The 19196-nt window shown below is 41.0% G+C and overlaps 1 protein-coding gene across 2 annotated transcripts in view; it reads right to left on the bottom strand.

The window, feature by feature from the left end:
- Positions 1-2421: 2421 nt before the first annotated feature.
- The window catches only part of LOC114794763 (synaptic vesicle glycoprotein 2B-like), a 31154-nt gene continuing 14379 nt past the window's right edge, over positions 2422-19196 (bottom strand). For both annotated transcript variants that reach the window (XM_028987534.1, XM_028987533.1), the window contains exons 2-13: positions 14346-15061; positions 10926-11106; positions 10483-10634; positions 8585-8718; positions 7940-8029; positions 7722-7835; positions 7549-7637; positions 7036-7200; positions 6816-6949; positions 6187-6387; positions 5904-6063; positions 2422-4707 (exon numbers count right to left, since the gene is read on the bottom strand). In XM_028987534.1, coding sequence (XP_028843367.1) covers positions 4524-4707; positions 5904-6063; positions 6187-6387; positions 6816-6949; positions 7036-7200; positions 7549-7637; positions 7722-7835; positions 7940-8029; positions 8585-8718; positions 10483-10634; positions 10926-11106; positions 14346-14805 — 2064 coding nt within the window. In that variant the 5' untranslated portion in view covers positions 14806-15061 and the 3' untranslated portion in view covers positions 2422-4523. The remainder of the gene's footprint in view (positions 4708-5903; positions 6064-6186; positions 6388-6815; positions 6950-7035; positions 7201-7548; positions 7638-7721; positions 7836-7939; positions 8030-8584; positions 8719-10482; positions 10635-10925; positions 11107-14345; positions 15062-19196) is intronic.

The raw sequence follows: 19196 nt of genomic DNA on the forward strand, positions 1-19196 counted from the left end.
TGAGGGTTCAGTTTCGTACCTTGGAACACTGGGCTTCTCTGTCAGCCAGGACATAGACCTACAAATTGAATCCTTTCCTGGAGCCATTTTTAGGCATGCGGCCCATCTCATTGAAAATTATGTGACCACAACACGAGTAAAGGTGGTTATTCTGCCACTAGGCATTAACAAAGAAAAAGCATCTGTCAGAACAACCATCAAACAATTCCGTCAGGCACATAGACACACCAGGGAGAGATTCTTAGGAGCCAAAGTGTTCACCCTAGTGAATTACTTTAAAAATCCTAATCTAACCTTAAACCCTTACCTTAACCACAACCTATAGTCAGATGCTTACGCCCACTCAATACCTAACCCTAACCCACCGTTTACAAGAAATGGGTCATTTTATTCCCAACAGCTTTTGTAATCAGTTTTCAGTGCAAAACGAAACTGTCAAAAAGTATTCTGATATTCAAAGCTTGGTAAAGCCCATCGAGTCAATTTTTGTGAAGACATAAGTGTGTCGCCTTGTCATATGAGCTTCACCTGTGACTAATAATGGATCAATTAGGTGTCAGGTGTGTATAAAAAGACCCCCAGTACTCTAGACCTTCACATCTACTGCAACAAGACCTCTGCAAACATGCCTAAGATTCACCCTGAGACTAAAGTGTTGATTATCAAGAGGCTGAAGACCAGATCCACGGCTGATGTGGGAGATACCTTCAATGTGTCTCAGCGTCAAGTACAGTGGATAAAAAAAGATTTAAAGAGACTGGAGATGTTTGACAAACCCAAGTCAACTGCTTGAGAGGACCATTTGTTGGCTCGAAAATCCAAGGCCAGCCCATCTTCCAATGCAACGGAGTTCCATGAGACCTGAAGTCCCCATGTCAACCAGAACAGTTTGTCTGTCTTGAAATTGCGTCCATGGTTGAATCAGTGCCCAGAAGCCACCACATAACAAAAGAGAATTGAAAAACCATGTGGCCCACAGCCTGCTTAAAGGATGGACGCTGGAAAAGTGGCAGAAGGTGGATTTTTCAGATGAATATTCTGTTGAATTACACCACATTCGCCACAAATATTGCAGGAGACCTACTGTAGCCTGCATGGATCTGAGATTCACCCAGAAAACAGTGAAGTTTGGTGGCGGAAAAATCATGGTCTTGGGTTACATCCAGTATTGGGGGTGTGCGAGAGATCTGCAGGGTCAATGGCAACATCAATAATCTGACATACCAAGAAATCTTAGCTAACTTTTATAGTCCTCAACCATAAAAGAGGCCAAAATCTGCAGCAGGATGGTGCTCAATCACATACTTCCATCTCCACATCAAAGTTCCTTAAGGCGAAGAAAATCAAGATGCTCCAGGATTGGCCAGCCCAGTCACCAGACATAAACATCATTGAGCATGTGTGGGGTAGGATGAAAGAGAAAGCATGGAAGACTAACTCTGGGAGGCATGCAAGACTGCTTTCTTTTATATTCCTGATGACTTCAACAATAAATATGAATCCTTGCCAAACCACATGGATGCAGTCCTTCAAGCTCATGGAAGTCATGCAAGATATTAAATTTGGATCTCACAGCATGACTACTTAATTTGCGGACTTTTTTTATATTTACAGTAAATTTGTTCATATTCTGTATAGGCGACAAAATTTGACCTTTTCTGTCTTGATTAAATTTATATTTTTTTCAGTGAAACTAATTCATTTCAATGCATTAAACATCATTTAGTAGGGTTTTAGCTTTTCATATTAGTTATTTCTAACACCAGTTGATTAATAAAAAGTCAGGTTTTTACAAAGTAGATAAACAACAAGACTTGTCAGGGACTGTATTTGGAGCATGTCTCTATGTGTCCTATTTATTGTATTTCAGTTCAGACCTGCCTGAGGGTATTTAGTTTTGATGTTTTTGCAACCGTGACTGTTTTTGTCTCTTTTTTTTTCAAATGTGACTGCTGCAGTGTCTAAAATTGACCATTTTGTCAAGTACTCACATATAATGCAGAATATTATCAATTAAGTTTCGGTTATACAATCTCAAGCTATTATGACTAAAACTAGATTTAAAATACTAAAGTCTAAATATGTTAGTCCAGAAATCTGACTAAATCGGATTTTGAAAGTCAGACTGAATTTGAGCACCTTTTGTAGCAGTTAGACATTCAGCAGTCAATAAATCCATTTCCATCAGTCGATAAAATAGCCAATTCGAGCTAAATCAAACTAACTGTGCATAAAAACCATTGATGGATTATCATGTCGGTGAGCTGACGGGGAAGAGACAGGACATACTGGGAAAAGGGATTTATTAATAAACACAAATCAAAACGGCACGATGGCCAAAAACAGGGAAAAAATTGGAGAACTTAAATAAACCCACAGGCGTGTGGTAATTTGCAAGAACTGAAAACTATAAACATCAAGAATGTCAGTTCACAAAAATGTCGGAGATGCAGATGGGCGGAACCACAGCGCCTTATAACAGCGCCCTGATTGGGCACAGGTGAGTCCCCAGGTGCAGTAAAACCCTGACATGGGTGCAGACAAGTAAGCAGAAAAGCATCTGATTTATCAGTAATGTGCATTAGAACAGTCAGCTGTCTGATTTTCAGGACACGCGGTGAAGAAATACACCCTTTCTTCACGGGATTTTGTAGGAGGTATTAATGTATTTTTCCTGGCCTTCTGTTATCCACAATGCTATGTGGACATGCTATTTTGGAAATAATAAAAAATAAGCGGGCAATTCTGCAAAGGTAATATGTGTCTGAACAAATGTGACTGCACACATTTTAGCTGTGCAGAGATCAGGTGTGACATTTTTTTACATATAATTTTTGAATACTTAAATAAAAATATTTACATGCACACATGTGACCTGGTTCTTAACAATTTTTGAATCTAAGGTTTCAAGCACAAGTTTAATTTATTTTCTTTTCTTTTACACACATAAAACAGAACCAACATGAAATGGAACAGAGACAAATATTCATTCCAATGGAGACATTGTCATCATATCTTCAAACATCATATCTTTAAATGAAATAGTCATTAAATAATAATGTGTGGATTTTCTTTCTAGTGGATACAGACACAAGAGAAGATTGACAGACATAACTCGGTATCTGCAAGATAATTAAGTTCAATAAACAAGTGCAGAAATCGTTTCTGTAGAATGCTGTGGACTGTGGTAATCATCAGACCAGATCAAATAATTTATAATTAACTTGAACTTTTCAATGAGCTGTGGAAGCATGAATGTGAAGCATGGATGGAAACTCACCCTAATGCTATACCAGGTCATACAAAGACTTTCATTGAAAATATTGTCCATCCTTTGGAATCATCTGTGTACATAAAAGTGAAATTTGTTTTGTAGTCATCTTGGGATTGATAATCAGATGCATACAAATACTGAAATAATATAGTGGTGTTTTATGAAGCACGATCAGAAGCTGCTTAATTGATAATGAAAGCTATTATGTAATCAGATGGTAATCAAGGTAAATTAATGATTTCAATAGTTGTTAAAGCACCCCTCGAGGTTTCCCAAAGATATAATTCCAGTCTCCATTAAGTTAGCATTTAAGGGCTTTTCAGAAACATAAAACAAGCTGCAGAGCAATAATCAATACATTAATATTCTAGAGTTTTCAGGTGTTCGTGACAAATTCCACATCATCCCAAAGATGCATAATTTATTGTAAAGACATTAAGTGGTACTTGATTATGACATTTCTTTAAAAGTGTTTTATTCAGACCTATTTCGTTTTTAGAGAAATCAATACACTACTTTAGTCTTCTCTAAAGATCACTGTGCCAAAAACAGCTTGAAAAAATGTAGTTGGTAACTATAATTAGAAAAATATATTCCCTCCATGCAGTGGCGTGGAAAACTGCTGTTACAGAAGGAGCATATCAGTCTTGTTTTATTTACAATGGCATACTGTACACACAATTCATTTCATTCAAACTCAAACAAAACTCAATCAAAAGACAATATTGGAACACCAAAATAACGCACATGCAATACATCCCGCTGAATTCACATCAAGCAAGACCATCCCACACTGGCTTCAGTATTGGTCAGAAACACTTACTCTTCATTTGAGGATCAATGGAAAACTGGCAAGTTCATGTTCTCGGAGAATAGAACTAAAAGGAAAGGTGTCTCTAACAGCACAGTAATGACAACATGGTAGGAAAATGCTGAATATGGCCTCTAGCTAAATAGTCGTATGTGATACCTACAGGATATTGTTTATTCATGTCTACTGATTCAATAGTTTCTCAGACATACCGGAAGCTAGCTGTGTTTCGTCTGGTTTTGATTGACAGCCTTTGTTAGGTAATTGGGATTAGATTAGAAGCTAATGAGATAAAAGAAAGACATTTTGAAATGAAATGAGGTTTGAAAACAACCTGGGAGAAATCTCCAGCTGTGGGTCAGGAGCAGACAAGTCCCTTCAGTGGTGCTTATCTGCACTGCACTCTCAGGCTTGTGAGAAAGTTTGGCTTTTGCTTGTTCACTGGAGAACCTTCTCACGTGTCTCGGGCAGTTTCAGGGCAAGCAGTCCACCACCCACCAGCGCAGCGAAAGACAGCAAGATGGGGATGACTTTGGTGATTCCCACAAAGGAAGCAAAGATGGAGCTCCCCATGATGGCTGCCAGCTTGCATAGAGCGTTGAGAACCCCAAAGGCCGTGGCCCTGAAAACAGGGTGTCACAGTTAAAATGGCAAACTCACTAGACAGATAACGTCCAACGTGTATGCATGGAAGTTAAAAGCAACTCACATCATGACCAATAAGAAAACAGGAATGCTTCCAATTAACATAATGACAAGATGTACATGTAATATTGGGCGGACATCCAAAACTAATATGATTTTAAAAACTATTCAGGTATCAGTCTGTCTACATGTATTTTAAAATATGTATGATATTATTTTTAATTGTGTTAATTCTTTAGGCTCCTTAGACCTGAAAGTTTCTCAAAATTGCAATCATTTGTCAGGATTGGCTACAGCTGGAACATCACCTGGGGCCAATCAGGACGGCTTTTAAAAAGCCTGTGATCCCGCCCCTCTGGAGCGGCAGCATTTTTGTGAACTCTGTCATGAACTTGACTTTGCAACGGTTCTGTTTAAAGTGTTTTGAGTTCTGGCAATCACCACATGCCTGTGGGCTAGTTTGTGGTATCCCCTTGTTTCCCCTTATTTCCCTGCTTTTGGCTATTGAGCCTGGTTTTGTTTCAGTTATTAATAAATCATTGTTTTTGTTATGTCCCGTCTCTGCGCTTCCTTCCAAATGATGTCACTGAGATTACTCTGATTAGTAATTTTTCTAGGGATGTTTCTGAAACATGTTTTGTAAAAAAAAAAAGGAGAAGAAAGTTTGTACATTTTGGTGAGAACAGCAGGTAGTACAGCAGCTCACATTTACATTTTCATTTACAGCATTTATCAGACCCCCTTATCCAGAGCGACTTACAATCAGTAGTTACAGGGACAGTCCCCCCTGGAGCACCTAGTGTTAAGTGTCTTGCTCACGGACACAATGGTAGTAAGTGGGATTTGAACCTGGGTCTTCTGGTTTATAGGCCAGTATGTTACCCACTAGGCTACTTCCATCTGTATAGAACAGATCTCAAATGATGTAGAGATCATCCCTATAATCAACTATATCATGAATAATAATGTCCACGATGACACCTATATATTTTTTTTTCCTTGCCATATGAATGACCTAGACATGCTATTCATTTACGTTCCCCTTTTATGTACAACATGATGCCTAAGCATCCCTGAGAGTGAAAGCAGTGCATCAGGCGCCGATGAAGATTAGAGGAAGATCAAAATATAATAAACATCAAATATCGCAAGGTTTTGAAGATAATAATGCACCTTTTGGAGGCTGGGTAGAGCTCCACGGTGATCACCTCAATGCCGTTCCAGGCCGCCACACTGACGCCGCAGAACAGGCACTGCCATGCAATAATGGAAGCCTGGCTGAAGCTCAGGAACAAGAAGAAGGTGCAGCCAGCAGAGATCAGCATTGAGCCTCCTACAGAAAAAATTAGTACAACAAGACAAGCTTCACAATACAGTTGATCCAATGACTGATTCGTAAAATATTCCACAAACCTTTATTCTGGGGGGGAAAATGTTGCCTTCTGGGCACACATACCTATCATTTTGCTCCGCCCAATCTTGTCCATGAATAATGCGGATATGATGTTGCCAGGCAGCACGGCAAGGCTGCCCAGGAAGCTGACCAGGTAGACGAGGACATCGTTTTCCTCTTCAGAGTCGAGGTGACAGCCCCTCTTGTTTTGGTGGAATGTGACATTCTCCAGTTGACAATCAATAAATATCTTCCTCTCAAAGTCTGTAAAATGCAAACATCGTTGTTGCTTTCCACATGAACAGTGAAATATAGCATTACTTGTTTTGAATATCATCTTCAGAAATTTGATATTTCTCATATATTGTTAAGAATCATGCTTCAGAACCATAAAGGTGTTGCATGGTTATCTCACAGAGCCAAACTTCTGCTTACAAATCAAATAACTTACAAAATAACTTAACACACAATCTAATAGCTTAACACATAAATTAACATCACAATCCTGATCTCTGCTTTAGAAACACACCCATGCGGTGCCACGTCTGTTTAAGACTAGGTTTAATTTTTGGTGCTTCGTCTTAGTGGAGGGGAACATAACAAGCAAGATCCAAAAGGGAGAATGAGCATGCATATTTTTTTCACAACCTCATAAGATGAGTGTGAAGTAAAGACCCTTCCCTCCATCATACCTGTGTTGTAGAAGAGAATGTTTCTAAGGGTGCAATTCTCAAAGAATGTTTGTGTGGATCTGATGTCCTCAAAGTAACAGTCCTCAAACAATGAGTCTTCGAACTTCACATGCTTCATCTCAATATTGATGAACCTTGGGACAGAGAGTTCGAGTACGTGATGATACGCCCTCAGCCACTGGCTGCATATTTTAGCTTTTCTACTCAGACCGCAACCTACTTGTCATTTACGTACTCCCCCTCTTTATGGACCTGGTTCTCAAGAGAGAAGTTGAAGTGGAAGTGCTTAACCTGCTCTCGGTGGAACACCTTCAGTTTGGAGTCATACTCCTCGTTCTGGAGGTGCTTGATCATGTCAGGAAACCACACAGACAGTCCATAGTAACTGAAGGACCGCAAAGCAGAGAAACCAGTGATTGCGCTGATGTATTGAAGTGGTGTAATTTTCATATTAAGACATGACATTTTAATATTAAGACAGTTAAAGCAGGATTATAATTAAACTATTAAAAACCAACAAATTGTTATTTTACATCTTGGCCTTAAAATACAAAATAGAACTTTTGCTTAATGTATATCATAATGGCAGTTGAGGTTAGTGAAGTTGAATGAATATAAATGTTCTGTAAGATCTTGATACCACAACCCCCAGGATCTTCTGCGTATTTTAATACATTTAAAGGAGATTTCTGTCTATTACATGGAATCTGGGATCTATGTGAGATCAAGGTACCTAAAGGCCATGGTGAACCAGATGATGGCCATCAGTAGGCTGTTGAGTCTCAGGTCTGGTCCCAACAGGGATGCCACATTCTTCAGCACCTTCAGGAGAGCAAAGATGTCACAGTTTAGCGTACAGTTTAGTGAGGTCATGACTCCTTCAGAAGAAATAGGCTCAGGATTTACCAGTTTGGCTAAAGTCACTGTCCGCACCAACCATCTCTGAAAAGTGGTTCCTGTTGCACTCTGGATCTCTATAAACTCATCCTCTTGTGTCTTTGGAGTCTTGATTTGGGCGACCTGTGTGTGGCAAGAATGCTCCTTTGAACACAGAGGTTCTCCAGATCAGAAAGGCTCTGGACTGGACGACCTCAAGGGGTCAGAAGTCAGTTAAGAAAACTCACAGTGAACACCCTCTCTGGTTCACCTTTTGCTCTCCAATTGGTGTCGTGGACCTGTTTCAGAATCATCCATGCCTCATCATGCTTAGCATGCTGGAAATACAAAACCACAGTGAAGAGAAAACCATTAATCGCAAGTCAGAAACGCACACACCACTGTTACATTTAAGTGTGTGTGTATCTATCTATCTATCTATCTATCTATATCTATATCTATATATATATATATATATATATATATATATATATAACATTTATTAGCTAACTTATAATGCTAACTTAGTCTGAGGTGGTGAGCAATATGTCTACTCTTTTATTCTTTATTCATTTTGAATTATGTATTTTAACATGGTGTTGCTACCGTACCTTGTGTTTGTTTTAATTTTTTTTTTATGAATATACTAATTTCATTCAACAAATTTTTTGGTCAAATGAATATACTGCTGTCTTCAGAACGGCCCCACACGGTCATCACATTTGGTCAGACATGGTCACTGCTTGTGAATGGCTAGCTGTGGACCGCAATAGAGTGGAGAAGCAGAATGCGTACACAATGGCTGATATTCTGCCTCCCTTTCCAGCTGAACATTAATGTTAGATCTGAGCAGTGGCTTTTTAATTTATGCAAGTTTATTTAAATTAATTTACCTCCAACAGGAAGCGTGGACTCTCTGGCATAAACATCAGGCCCACGACTGATGCGATGGCAGGAAGCGCACACACCAGGACGAACACCCTCCAGCTGTGGAACTGGAACTCGGTGCCCATACTAAAGCCCCAGCCTGCAGCAGCACCATGCAGAGCAGTCAAATATAGAAGGTTTTCACTCAATTCCAACATTTAATAAAGACAATTCATTTGGTTTTTGTGTTTACATAGAGGTGATATCTCATGTTACCTTAGGAATATTGCACTTCAAGGAGAGATTACACACATACATGTAGCCTAGACCGGGCGTGGTTACCGGTCTCGGGCACTGAGTACAGGCCACGCCCCCTCCTGAAACCCTACATTGGACTGTCCTTGTCACTGCGTGTACGTGTGAATATGAGTGTGGGTATTGCCCAGTGGTCTGCCCTGTGTTGGGGGGCACGTGTGGAGTGTCCCCATGAGAGTGAGCCTTCCCTTTTCCCGTTTGTCCCATAACTCTATAAACCTGTCTTCCGCCAGCACCTGGGTCATCCCCCTCCCTGGTGTCATGTCAATGCAAAAGTTCAGCTACCCTTCTTCTGTTTCTATGAACATTTCACTGTGCAAAAACTGATCTACAAAAGGGTGAAAGTGCTGCCTTGGATTTCACATATGGAAGTCAATTTGTACAATTAATTAGTTAAAAAACACACGGTGCCATCAGGCATTTAATGGCTGATACCTGCAGGCAATCAAGAGTGCCACGTAGCAAATCCCATACTCATCGACTGTTAAAGAATGTCACATCTATAGTAAATGTGTGAGATGTATTATTAAAAAAAAAAAAAAAAAAAGAACAACTTCAGTTCAGGAGGCAACTTTCACACCTGAACATGAACAGCACTTCATCAATAATTAAGTCAAATAACCCAGTAAATACATAGCAATTTACAAATTACTGTTACTTGTGTTATTTTTTTAAAACTCCCCCTTCCGCTCATTTGGCTGCTTGGGGTCTCATGAGCTGAGCTGACAGGCAAACCGTTCTATTGAAACAGGATACAACACGTGGTGGTTTTCTTAATTGAACACCTCGAGGAATCGGCCATTAAATAAATACCTGGCCAGTTTGGTGGTTCCATCACCAGGCAAATACCTGCTGGCCAATGAGGTGAAGCCCCGGCCACATGAGAGAACTGTGCTAGAGGGCCAACAAAATCCTCAGGCAGCGTAAACGTAAAACTGTAAATACGAGCAGCGAAATTGAAAGTCTCACAAGCAAAAATGAAAAAGAGCGAGATGTAAGCAAGAACGTTTGGTTTTGTTTCAAATTTTTGGTGCAAATCTGATTCCAAAAAGACAGACGAGGAAGAGGTCTGCTTTCTTTATAAGTACTAGGTGGCCATCTTGTATCGGCTCCCGCTTATCATTCGTTCTTTTCTCTCCAAGACGACCTCCTTTTCTGCCCTTTCACCCTCGCCTGTACTTCTTTTGACTTGAACCCGTGCCGAACTTGGCCCTTCAGGCTTACGATGCTTTTCTTCCAGCTTGGAGACATCGAGCTCCGTACCCCACGGTTTTCCCCACAACCGACGCCATCACCCCTCTCTCTCCACCAGCCAGCCACAACAGCAAAGACTGTTCATGGACTATACGCCTGCTGTACATGTCTGCGAATGTGCCTTTTGACCTCCACTCAACATGTGCCTCAAAAACACTGTTTTTAACTTGAGTTTAAAAAAAAAAAAAAAGTGGATCAGCATGTGATTGATGGTACAAATGGCCCTGCAACCTAAATATCTGTGAATATCAACGTACGTTTTTAACCTGTGGTTCTCGGGGCTTATTCATGGAAACGACTCAAGAAATGTGTAATTCTGAACAGTATAGCGTGTGTGTGTGTCAGTGTATTTTACCATATCGTGGGATAACCCCCCACGCTGTGAAGGAAGCATATATTCCCCCCATCATCCAGAACATACAGATCCAGCTGAGGTGTTCACCACGCTTGTCCATCTGCAGGAACTCTGAGAAGTAGGAATACACGATGGGCACGGCACCGCCGATTCTGAGCAGCATGAGACAGAAGTATAGAATGACAGAGAGACAAAGTGATTTTGTAGTCTGATGTGCCTTTAAATATTCATTTTACACATTATGCAGACATGTTCAGGTCTACAAACAGAACTGTGTATCACTGTCGGCATGCAGAGATACAACACAGTGATGTTATCCCAAAGATCTCAAAAACTACTGCACAGGGCTAATAATATGGGACTTTAACCAGAATGGCCTGAAATGACAAAAATATTTAACTAAAATAAAAAAGAATTCACATTAGCTTTCACAGTTCTCTCACCCCATGCCAGAGAAGAGGCGGAAGAAGAGGAAGAATCCGTATCCCTGTGCGAAGGAGGACAGGAATGCTGATACACAGTTGATGGTGAGCGCAACTATCAGGCACTTCCTCCTGCCCACTTTATCAGCCAGACCGCCCCAGACAAAAGCCCCCAGCATCATTCCAAGAAACACTATCAGCCCTGTCAGGGAGAAACACACACACACACACACACATACACACACCATAAACACCTGAGCTGGTGCAGTATAGCGGCCTGTCTAGCGGCGGCGTTGGCCTAGCAGTTAAGTGAAAGTGAAGCGATGGTCATTGTGATACACAGCACATGGTGACAATGAAATGTGTCCTCTGCTTGTGCTGTACTGCAGTGTTTCACAATCACTTCTCTTTCACTTAATTTTAGTTTCAGTCTTTGTGTCAAGCTGTCATTTTATTCTTTATTAGTCTTTATTTTGTAAATGTACAAATAAACATAAAATGTTTTGTGTTTCATGAACAACCTGCTGACAGAAGCATTCATTGTCCACCAGGGGGCACATGACTCAATCCAATATATCTAATTTAATCTACATACACAATATATTAGCATGTTTATTGGATATTATATATTCAGTATCTCTTGTCCATGAATTAGATTTGTGAAGACTGAGCTTTGATCAGGGGGGTCAAACTGCCCCCACGACCCATTTGTAATTGGCCCGCAGCTAATTCTAAAATTATAATGAAATTTGGCCCACACATAAAATTTGTTCTCAACCGAATTGTACTTCTTATTTTAAACACTAGGTGGAACTATTGCCCAGATTATTTACATCTGTGTTGTAAAATGAGCGCAAATACTCTTAAAAAAACAGACAATTCAAAACACTGTCCGGATGACCCTTAAAAAAGATGGGTTGGGTAATACCAAGTGCTCGGCAGGGGGTTGAGTAACATTACCAGACAATTGAACATGCTATTATTTTTCTGGCAAATGAAGTATGTGTATATATATATATATATATATACACACACACACACACACACACACACCATTTAACTCCGGCACAATAGCTTGCGTAGTATAGACCCAGCTCCCAACCCAACTTTGTGAATAGATTAACGGCGATATTTTTTTTATCGCCCGATAAAAGTCTCACGTTAAGAGTCTATCGGTGTTATCGCGCTGGGTTAACGTGAGACTTTTATTGGGCGATAAAAAAGGAGATGAGTCCCTGGTCTAATGCGACACCTGGCTTGAGAAACCCGTTCTCAAAGACTTATTATTTGGTCATTATTTGGGTAGCACACTTATTCTGAATGCCTTCGGCAGAATTCAAATGAGCCATTTTAATGTAGATTAATGTAGATTAATCTAGAAACTAGATTATATATATATAAACTAGATTTTATATATATATATATATATATATATATATATATATATAAAAAAGTGATTATATTGGTGGGGTAATATTAGCTGGATCAGATCATGACCCCCCTAACCCCCTGTGCCCTGACATCCATATACTTTCTATATGTGCCACTCTTTAAAAAAGTTTGGACACCCCTGTATTAGAGCATTGAAGGAAATCTGCACAAAAAATGGTGTGGTTTGCCACTGGGTTCCACACCTGAGGATTCTAAAAACATTAAGGGATTGAGCATGAGTTTCACTGATCCTTGTTCTGTCTTCTCTACTGGAGGGATTTGGCATGTTGCACAAAAAATCTCTCATATAACATTTTGGAATAAATTACCCTAACAAACAGCTAAAACTGAACAACATAAAAGAATAAACTGTGGGTGAGTATAAACAGCCGCAGTTAAACTCAGACATGTTTAAACAAAGTATGTATTTTAAGTAGTTTTTTTTCATCATTGTGATTAAACTGCACGTGTACACACCACAGTATGATGCATTTGGATCAGTGGTGGCCTGGCAGGTAAGGAAGTGGGCGAATAATTAATAAAAACTTGGAATGTATTTACATTATTTCAGGGGGGGTGTTTGGTGATAATGGTTGATGGTTAATTTTTTCTTTTGAACTCCTAATTAGATACTTGGGTCTGAGCAGCTGACCTCAAAGCTACTGGAGATCCCTGTAGACACATTTCTAATTATGCAAATGTAATTATTACTGAGTAATTGGTCATGTAAAATGCAAAGGGAAAGAGTTGTACAAACATGCTTTTTACAACCTAAAGGCAACCTAACTCACACTGTGACACCCTGATGTCACTACAGATGGTCCTGCTACAAGATGGGACCGAAGGAGGGGTGGGTGTCCCACAAGCATAACAGCATATGCTCTCTCTCTCTCTCTCTCTCTCTCTCTCTCGCTCTCTCTCTCTCTCCTTTACAGAAGCATAAAGCCGTCGTGACTGAACAAAGATGCCAGCTAAGCAGGATATAAAAACGGCTCTCCTGTTTTGACTCTTTAATTTCTATTCTCTTCATCTTGGTTAAGTAAAAGCAGGGACTCGGGTAAATATTGTTGAACATATTTACCAGGGGAAAAAAAAAGATTTTCTGTAATAGGACTCAGCTAGTGAAACAGTAAAGACAGAAGACAGCAAGGTCAGTGTCAGCAGCGCTCATCGATCCTTGTTTCCACATGCTGAGTCAGTGTCAGAGAAGAACAGCAGGGAGGAGGAAAAGTGCCATCTCATCTTTGTCCCTTTACCTCCCTCCTCTTTTTTTTTTTTCCCTCAGGGTCCTGCTTTTTAATAATTTCACAGTTATCAGTTTTTATCCTAACTTTAATTGCAAATTAAATCAATCTATTGAAGTTAAAAATCGATTTAATGAAAGCAATGATTATCTATACTCTACAAAAACCATACCTTCAGTGGTTATAGGAAATGCACTATTCTCATCTGATATCTGAGATCAGCTACTTTTCAATAGAATTTCACCCAAACATATGAAAAACATTCTGGCTCGTGACTGACTGCACCATAAGGTAATTTGAGAATGGCTCTAACTTATGATCTGACATTTTGATTAATTCTGGATGACAGACAGGTCCCCCTCACAGAAACCCATGGAACCAAATCGGTGAACGAAGCAGATGAATAAACCCATTTGCCAATGTGTTTTTTTTTTTTTTTTTTTCCTGAAGTCTATTTTGAAATAATTATTTTGCAAAGATACTTAAGTTTAATAAACTCAATAAATTCTTTAAATAGAAATCAAATAGTTACTTTTGAGCTATAAATGTAATTTAAACTATTATGAAATACTTTAATGGTGTTACAGAAAAATCTAAATGTATTTATTACATTTGACCAATCTCTCATTTCAAATTGGAGTTAGACTCGGATAAAGACAGAATATAATCTGGCATTCATGTTTTTGTGCGTGTTAACTTTGTTGACCTGCACATTACAGCTCCTCAAACCCTCTCACACCTGTGCAGATAAAGCTGCCAGACTTACCCAGCATTCCCTTTTCTGCATTGGATAGGCACATGTCCTTCTCAGCGCTGGGTAGCACAAAGCTGACCACGAAGCACTCGACACTGTCGGCCATGAGCGCCAGCCCGAGAACTACAAACAGTGTCCACTGGAAGCGGCCGTGGCCGCAGTCCTCCATGATGTCCTCGTACTGCTCCGCCAGCTCCTCCTGCTCACTAGCAGCATCAGCTGCTGCCCTGGCCTTGGCCCTGGCAGCCCGGCGGGCCGCCTTCACCTCGTCAGGGTGGGGTATGCCCTGGTACTCCCCTTCGTACATTTGGTCCTCCTCATCATGGCCCTCCGTGGCATCACTGGCCGCATCCTCCTCCTGAGGCAGGATATCAGACTGGTAAGCATAGCCGTCCTGACCAGCCCCTCCGTACATGCTGTAGCCCTCATTATGTGTTTGGTGGTACATGTTGTTTTCATAATGGTCAGCCATGATTTGGGGTGACTTGCGTGGACCGCCAGAAGAAACTTCGGAAAAGGTCTGTTCAGCCGTGGCAGCTGTGCCAGTTAATAATCCTCGGTCTTCTTATCTTTTATGAGCCTGATGGTCTCAATGCTTTTGTATGGTGCGGATTTTGGTCTTGCTGAAATAATTTTGGATTTTCAACGATTACAAAGAGCAGATCCCTGATGACTGAAGCCGTCTCTACCTCTCTTTATTTGGATCTTCAAAAGACCTCATGCTGCATCTACAACAGAAAGTCAGATAGATTAACACCATTCTAACAATTCATGTGAGAAAAACTACAACATTTCTATTGACTTCAACGAAAAACTGCTGCTCAGAGACACCAGTTTTGCAACAGTGATCAGTTGATCAGATCATTTTCAATGATCAATGCGCAAAAATCAATGCAAGTAACTAAGACCGCATTTTCATCTACAACTTAAACATTCACAACTTAATATGGCTTCATATGTTTGGATTGATATTGTTTTACATTTCATTAAATGCATTTATAAGACACCCTTTTCCAGAGCACATTAGTAGTTACAGGGACAGTCCCCCCTGGAGACACTCGGGGTAAGGGTCTTGCTCAGGGAGACAGTGGTAGTAAGAGGGGTTTGAACCTGGGACTTGTGATGCTCCTGGTTCATATGCAAATGTGTTACACACTAGGCTACAACCACCCCATCTCACACTCCCACTTTGGCTCCGATAAAGAGGGGTAGAATTCAACACTGTCACGATCCGGTCCGAAATGGGGGTTACTCCGGTCCTGTAATGTTCCCTAATCGTTTTCACTGGTGTCAATTGTATAAAGCTGCCCTGTTCATTTCTGTTCAGTTATGTTCCGTGTTCACCAGTGTCTACGTCTCGGATGTCTCCCCTGTCCTGTGATTCACCATTAAACCCCTGTTCCGTGATGTCAGGTGAAAGCGTCCTTCATTCCTCGTCACTCTTCGTCCTGCTCTCCGTTCACCCGCCGCGTCATGCCCGCATGGACGTGACAAACACTGTGTCTTCCATTTCCACGTGGCTTCATCCCAACATTTCAGAAGATTGGATTAAACAGGCCGACATTGCAGAAACATGTCTTCTCCATGTGTTCCCCCATTAATCAAATGTGCTGCATTCCTCATCAATAAAAGGCAAACCATCGGCAAATAATAATGGTTTTCCCAGTTCGGTTTAATGAAGCATCATTTTCTCCTACATTTGAAGTATATTCTTACATCTGGGAATCACCACACCACCAAATTAGATCAGCACCAGATGCAGACATACAGATAAAAAAGGCTTTACAGTGTCAATATTTACATTAGCTTTTAGTGGGAACTGTGTTGCTGATCAGCCTTCACTTCGGAGAAAGGCATGCAAAAATCACACAACATACTTTCTTACATTTACAGCATTTTTCCGACGCCCTTGTCCAGTGCGACAAGGGTTGGAGCAACTCAGGGTTAAGTGTCTTGCTCAGGGACACAATGGTAGTAAGTGGGATTTGAACCTGGGTCTTCTGGTTCATAGGCGAGTCTGTTACCCTATACTCAACTGCTTCTTTAGTGTGTTATATCTGTTTATTAGCACACTCACATTTTCTAAGGAGGTGTATACTGTTCTTTTGCTCCTTCAGATTTTGTCATACAGTCTCATTGGACAGTTGTGGCCTACCAGTGTAGGAGATGAACTTGTGAGGGTCGCGGGTTTGAAAGGTGCCACTAAGGTACCCTTGAGCAGGGTACTAACCTCACACACTGCTTCATTAAGTGCCCAGTGCTGTGTATCACATAATGACACTTTCACATTATAATGGTGTTTTTATGTGGTGATGATCTCTCCAGAAATACCCTCATTCTACCTGCTTTACACCCACCTGAGATGCTTTAAGAGTTTAGACAGAGGACACATGGGACAGGGATTGTGGAAAAGATGGGAACACATGTCCAGATTTCTGTCATTCTGACTGGAATTGTTTGTGATTTTGCAGCATTAGACAGTTTCTTAGTGTTCTTTATTGGTATAGCAAGCAACTTGGTATAGAGAGACTCTTTATGCGAGTTTCATCACCTGTTAAAAGCAGGAACAGGTAAAAAGTGGTCAGAGGCGCACTGATGTACCTTTGATCAAAATAGCACACAGTGCTCCCCTGGCATCGTTCATAGCTCTCAAGATGGGTTAAATGCGCACTACACATTTTGTTGTGTGCACTGGGTCCTGTGCTGTATATCACAATGACTAATAATGACTTTCATTTTCTCTCAGACCCATACAGAAAATTAGCACAATTTGCCTCACGCATTTGAGACGAATTTGCTTTTTATGAGATTGCTTTGCCAACATTGTCAGCAGGAATCGTTATGCCCAAAATAGTGTTTAATGACATTGGCTGTATGTTTTGGGTTGTTGTCCTGCTGCAGAATACATATGTCATACATCCATCTCATGGTATTGCATGATGGAACATTGTCTGCATGCATTTCTCAGCATAACTGCAGAATAACTACGTTTTGTCTTGTTGCAGTGTTCCATCTATGACCTTATACAGCCTCACCTTGGTAGACGAGTTCCCCATCGAGGTTTAAAGTTTCTGTGTAGGTTTCAGTTTCTGTAAATGACCACGTTTCAACTGATCTGTGACAATAATGTTCATTAGCACCTGTTCGTTAAAATAAGAATCTATTAGAAATTCTGCTGGTTTGAAGGCACAGGGTGGTAACAGCAGGGTGGGCTTTGATTTAGATTTCAGCACTTTGTAAAGCTGTGGTGGCCTAAAGGTTAAGGAAGCGGCCCCGTTGCCGGTTCAAATCCTGATCTGCCAAAGTGCCACTGAGCAAAGCACCGTCCCCACACGCTGCTCCCCGGGTGCCTGTCATGGCTGCCCACTGGGTGATGGTGAAAACCAGAGGACACATTTAGTTTTGCTGCACCGTGTGCTGTGCTGCAGTGTTTCACACTGACAGTCACTTCACTTTCACAACTAAACAATAAAAAATGTACTTGAGCACAGTATTGAATGCTATGTTGTTTTCCCTTAGCAGACAAACACCCCATTAAGTCATACACATTTGCCCAAAATATGGAGTGAATAACACACCCATGCAATACAAATGCAGGAATTTTGCCTCAGTTTTCCCCTGTGGTCCCTCCTCAATATATTCACACAATCTAGGCCATGTTGGGACTTTTGATAGAGTTTGCAGGTTTCTATCTGGTTCATCTTGACACATAGGACTTCAAAATATCATTGAAGAGGTTGCCTTTTTGGCTATTTGTGCATCATCACTAACAACGATGTATTTGAGAATGTCCAGTCTCTCAGAATCTCTTGACAGAGTACTGAAGAGAAACCAAATGAGTATGAAACCAAATGTAGCATTTGAAAGTTGTTCTGAGTGTACATTCATCATGAGTATTCTGAGGAGCAGTAGAAAGTTGAAAGTGAAAGTGGGGCCGCTTCTTTAACCGCTAGGCCACCACAACCCCACTAAAAGTGAAGTGATTGTGATACACAACAGCACAGCACACGGTGCACACAGTGAGAATCCTCTGCATTTAACCCATCACCCTTAGTGAGCAGTGGGCAGCCATGACAGGCGCCCGGGGAGCAGTGTGTGGGGACAGTTCTTTGCTCAGTGGCATCTTGGCGGATCGGGATTCAAATCAGCAACCTTCTGATTACGGGGCCGGTTCCTTAACCGCTAGTCCACCACTGCCCCTACAGATGAGGTGTTCACAGCTGAGATGTTTACTGTATGCTGTATGTGACGTGTGAAGGGTTGTGCTGGACTTTGTGTTGAGTCGCTCTCATTCTACTAATCTCAGGGATTAATGTTCCTGCCCCACAACCCCACTTCGAAACTGCACCACAGTGTGTGTTTGTGTCTGTGCGTCATTCTGTTTGCTGATGGCCACACCCCTGCAACCCCTGCACAGACAGATGAATCTTTAACACAACAGAAATTTTGCTCCATCCACTATGATGAAAAGCTTCAAATGACTATTGTTTTCTTTCTTCAAGCATAGTGAAAATGGGAGACCATAAAACAAATTGACTAATGAATCATTAGTGATCAGTGGATGTTATGTGCCGGGTCCTGAACGCGTATTGGGAGATGTAGAGTTTTACATATATTAATACTCCTGATCCTGAAGGAAGGTGGCCTGGCATGGCCTTCCTGTTGTATTGTGCTGTGGCCATCGTTTTTTATTGTTATTCTTCATGCCTCTTAGTAGCAGCTAGATACTTACATTTATGGCATTTATCAGACGCTCTTATCCAGAGCGACTTACAATCAGTAGTTACAGGGACAGCCCCCCCCCCCTGGAGCAACTTACTGGTGCCTGTGGGCTGACGAACACCCCACCATTCCAAAGCTGTG

The sequence above is a fragment of the Denticeps clupeoides genome, chromosome 7, assembly GCF_900700375.1.
Source record: "Denticeps clupeoides chromosome 7, fDenClu1.1, whole genome shotgun sequence".
In the NCBI taxonomy this organism is placed as follows: Eukaryota; Metazoa; Chordata; class Actinopteri; order Clupeiformes; family Denticipitidae; genus Denticeps; species Denticeps clupeoides.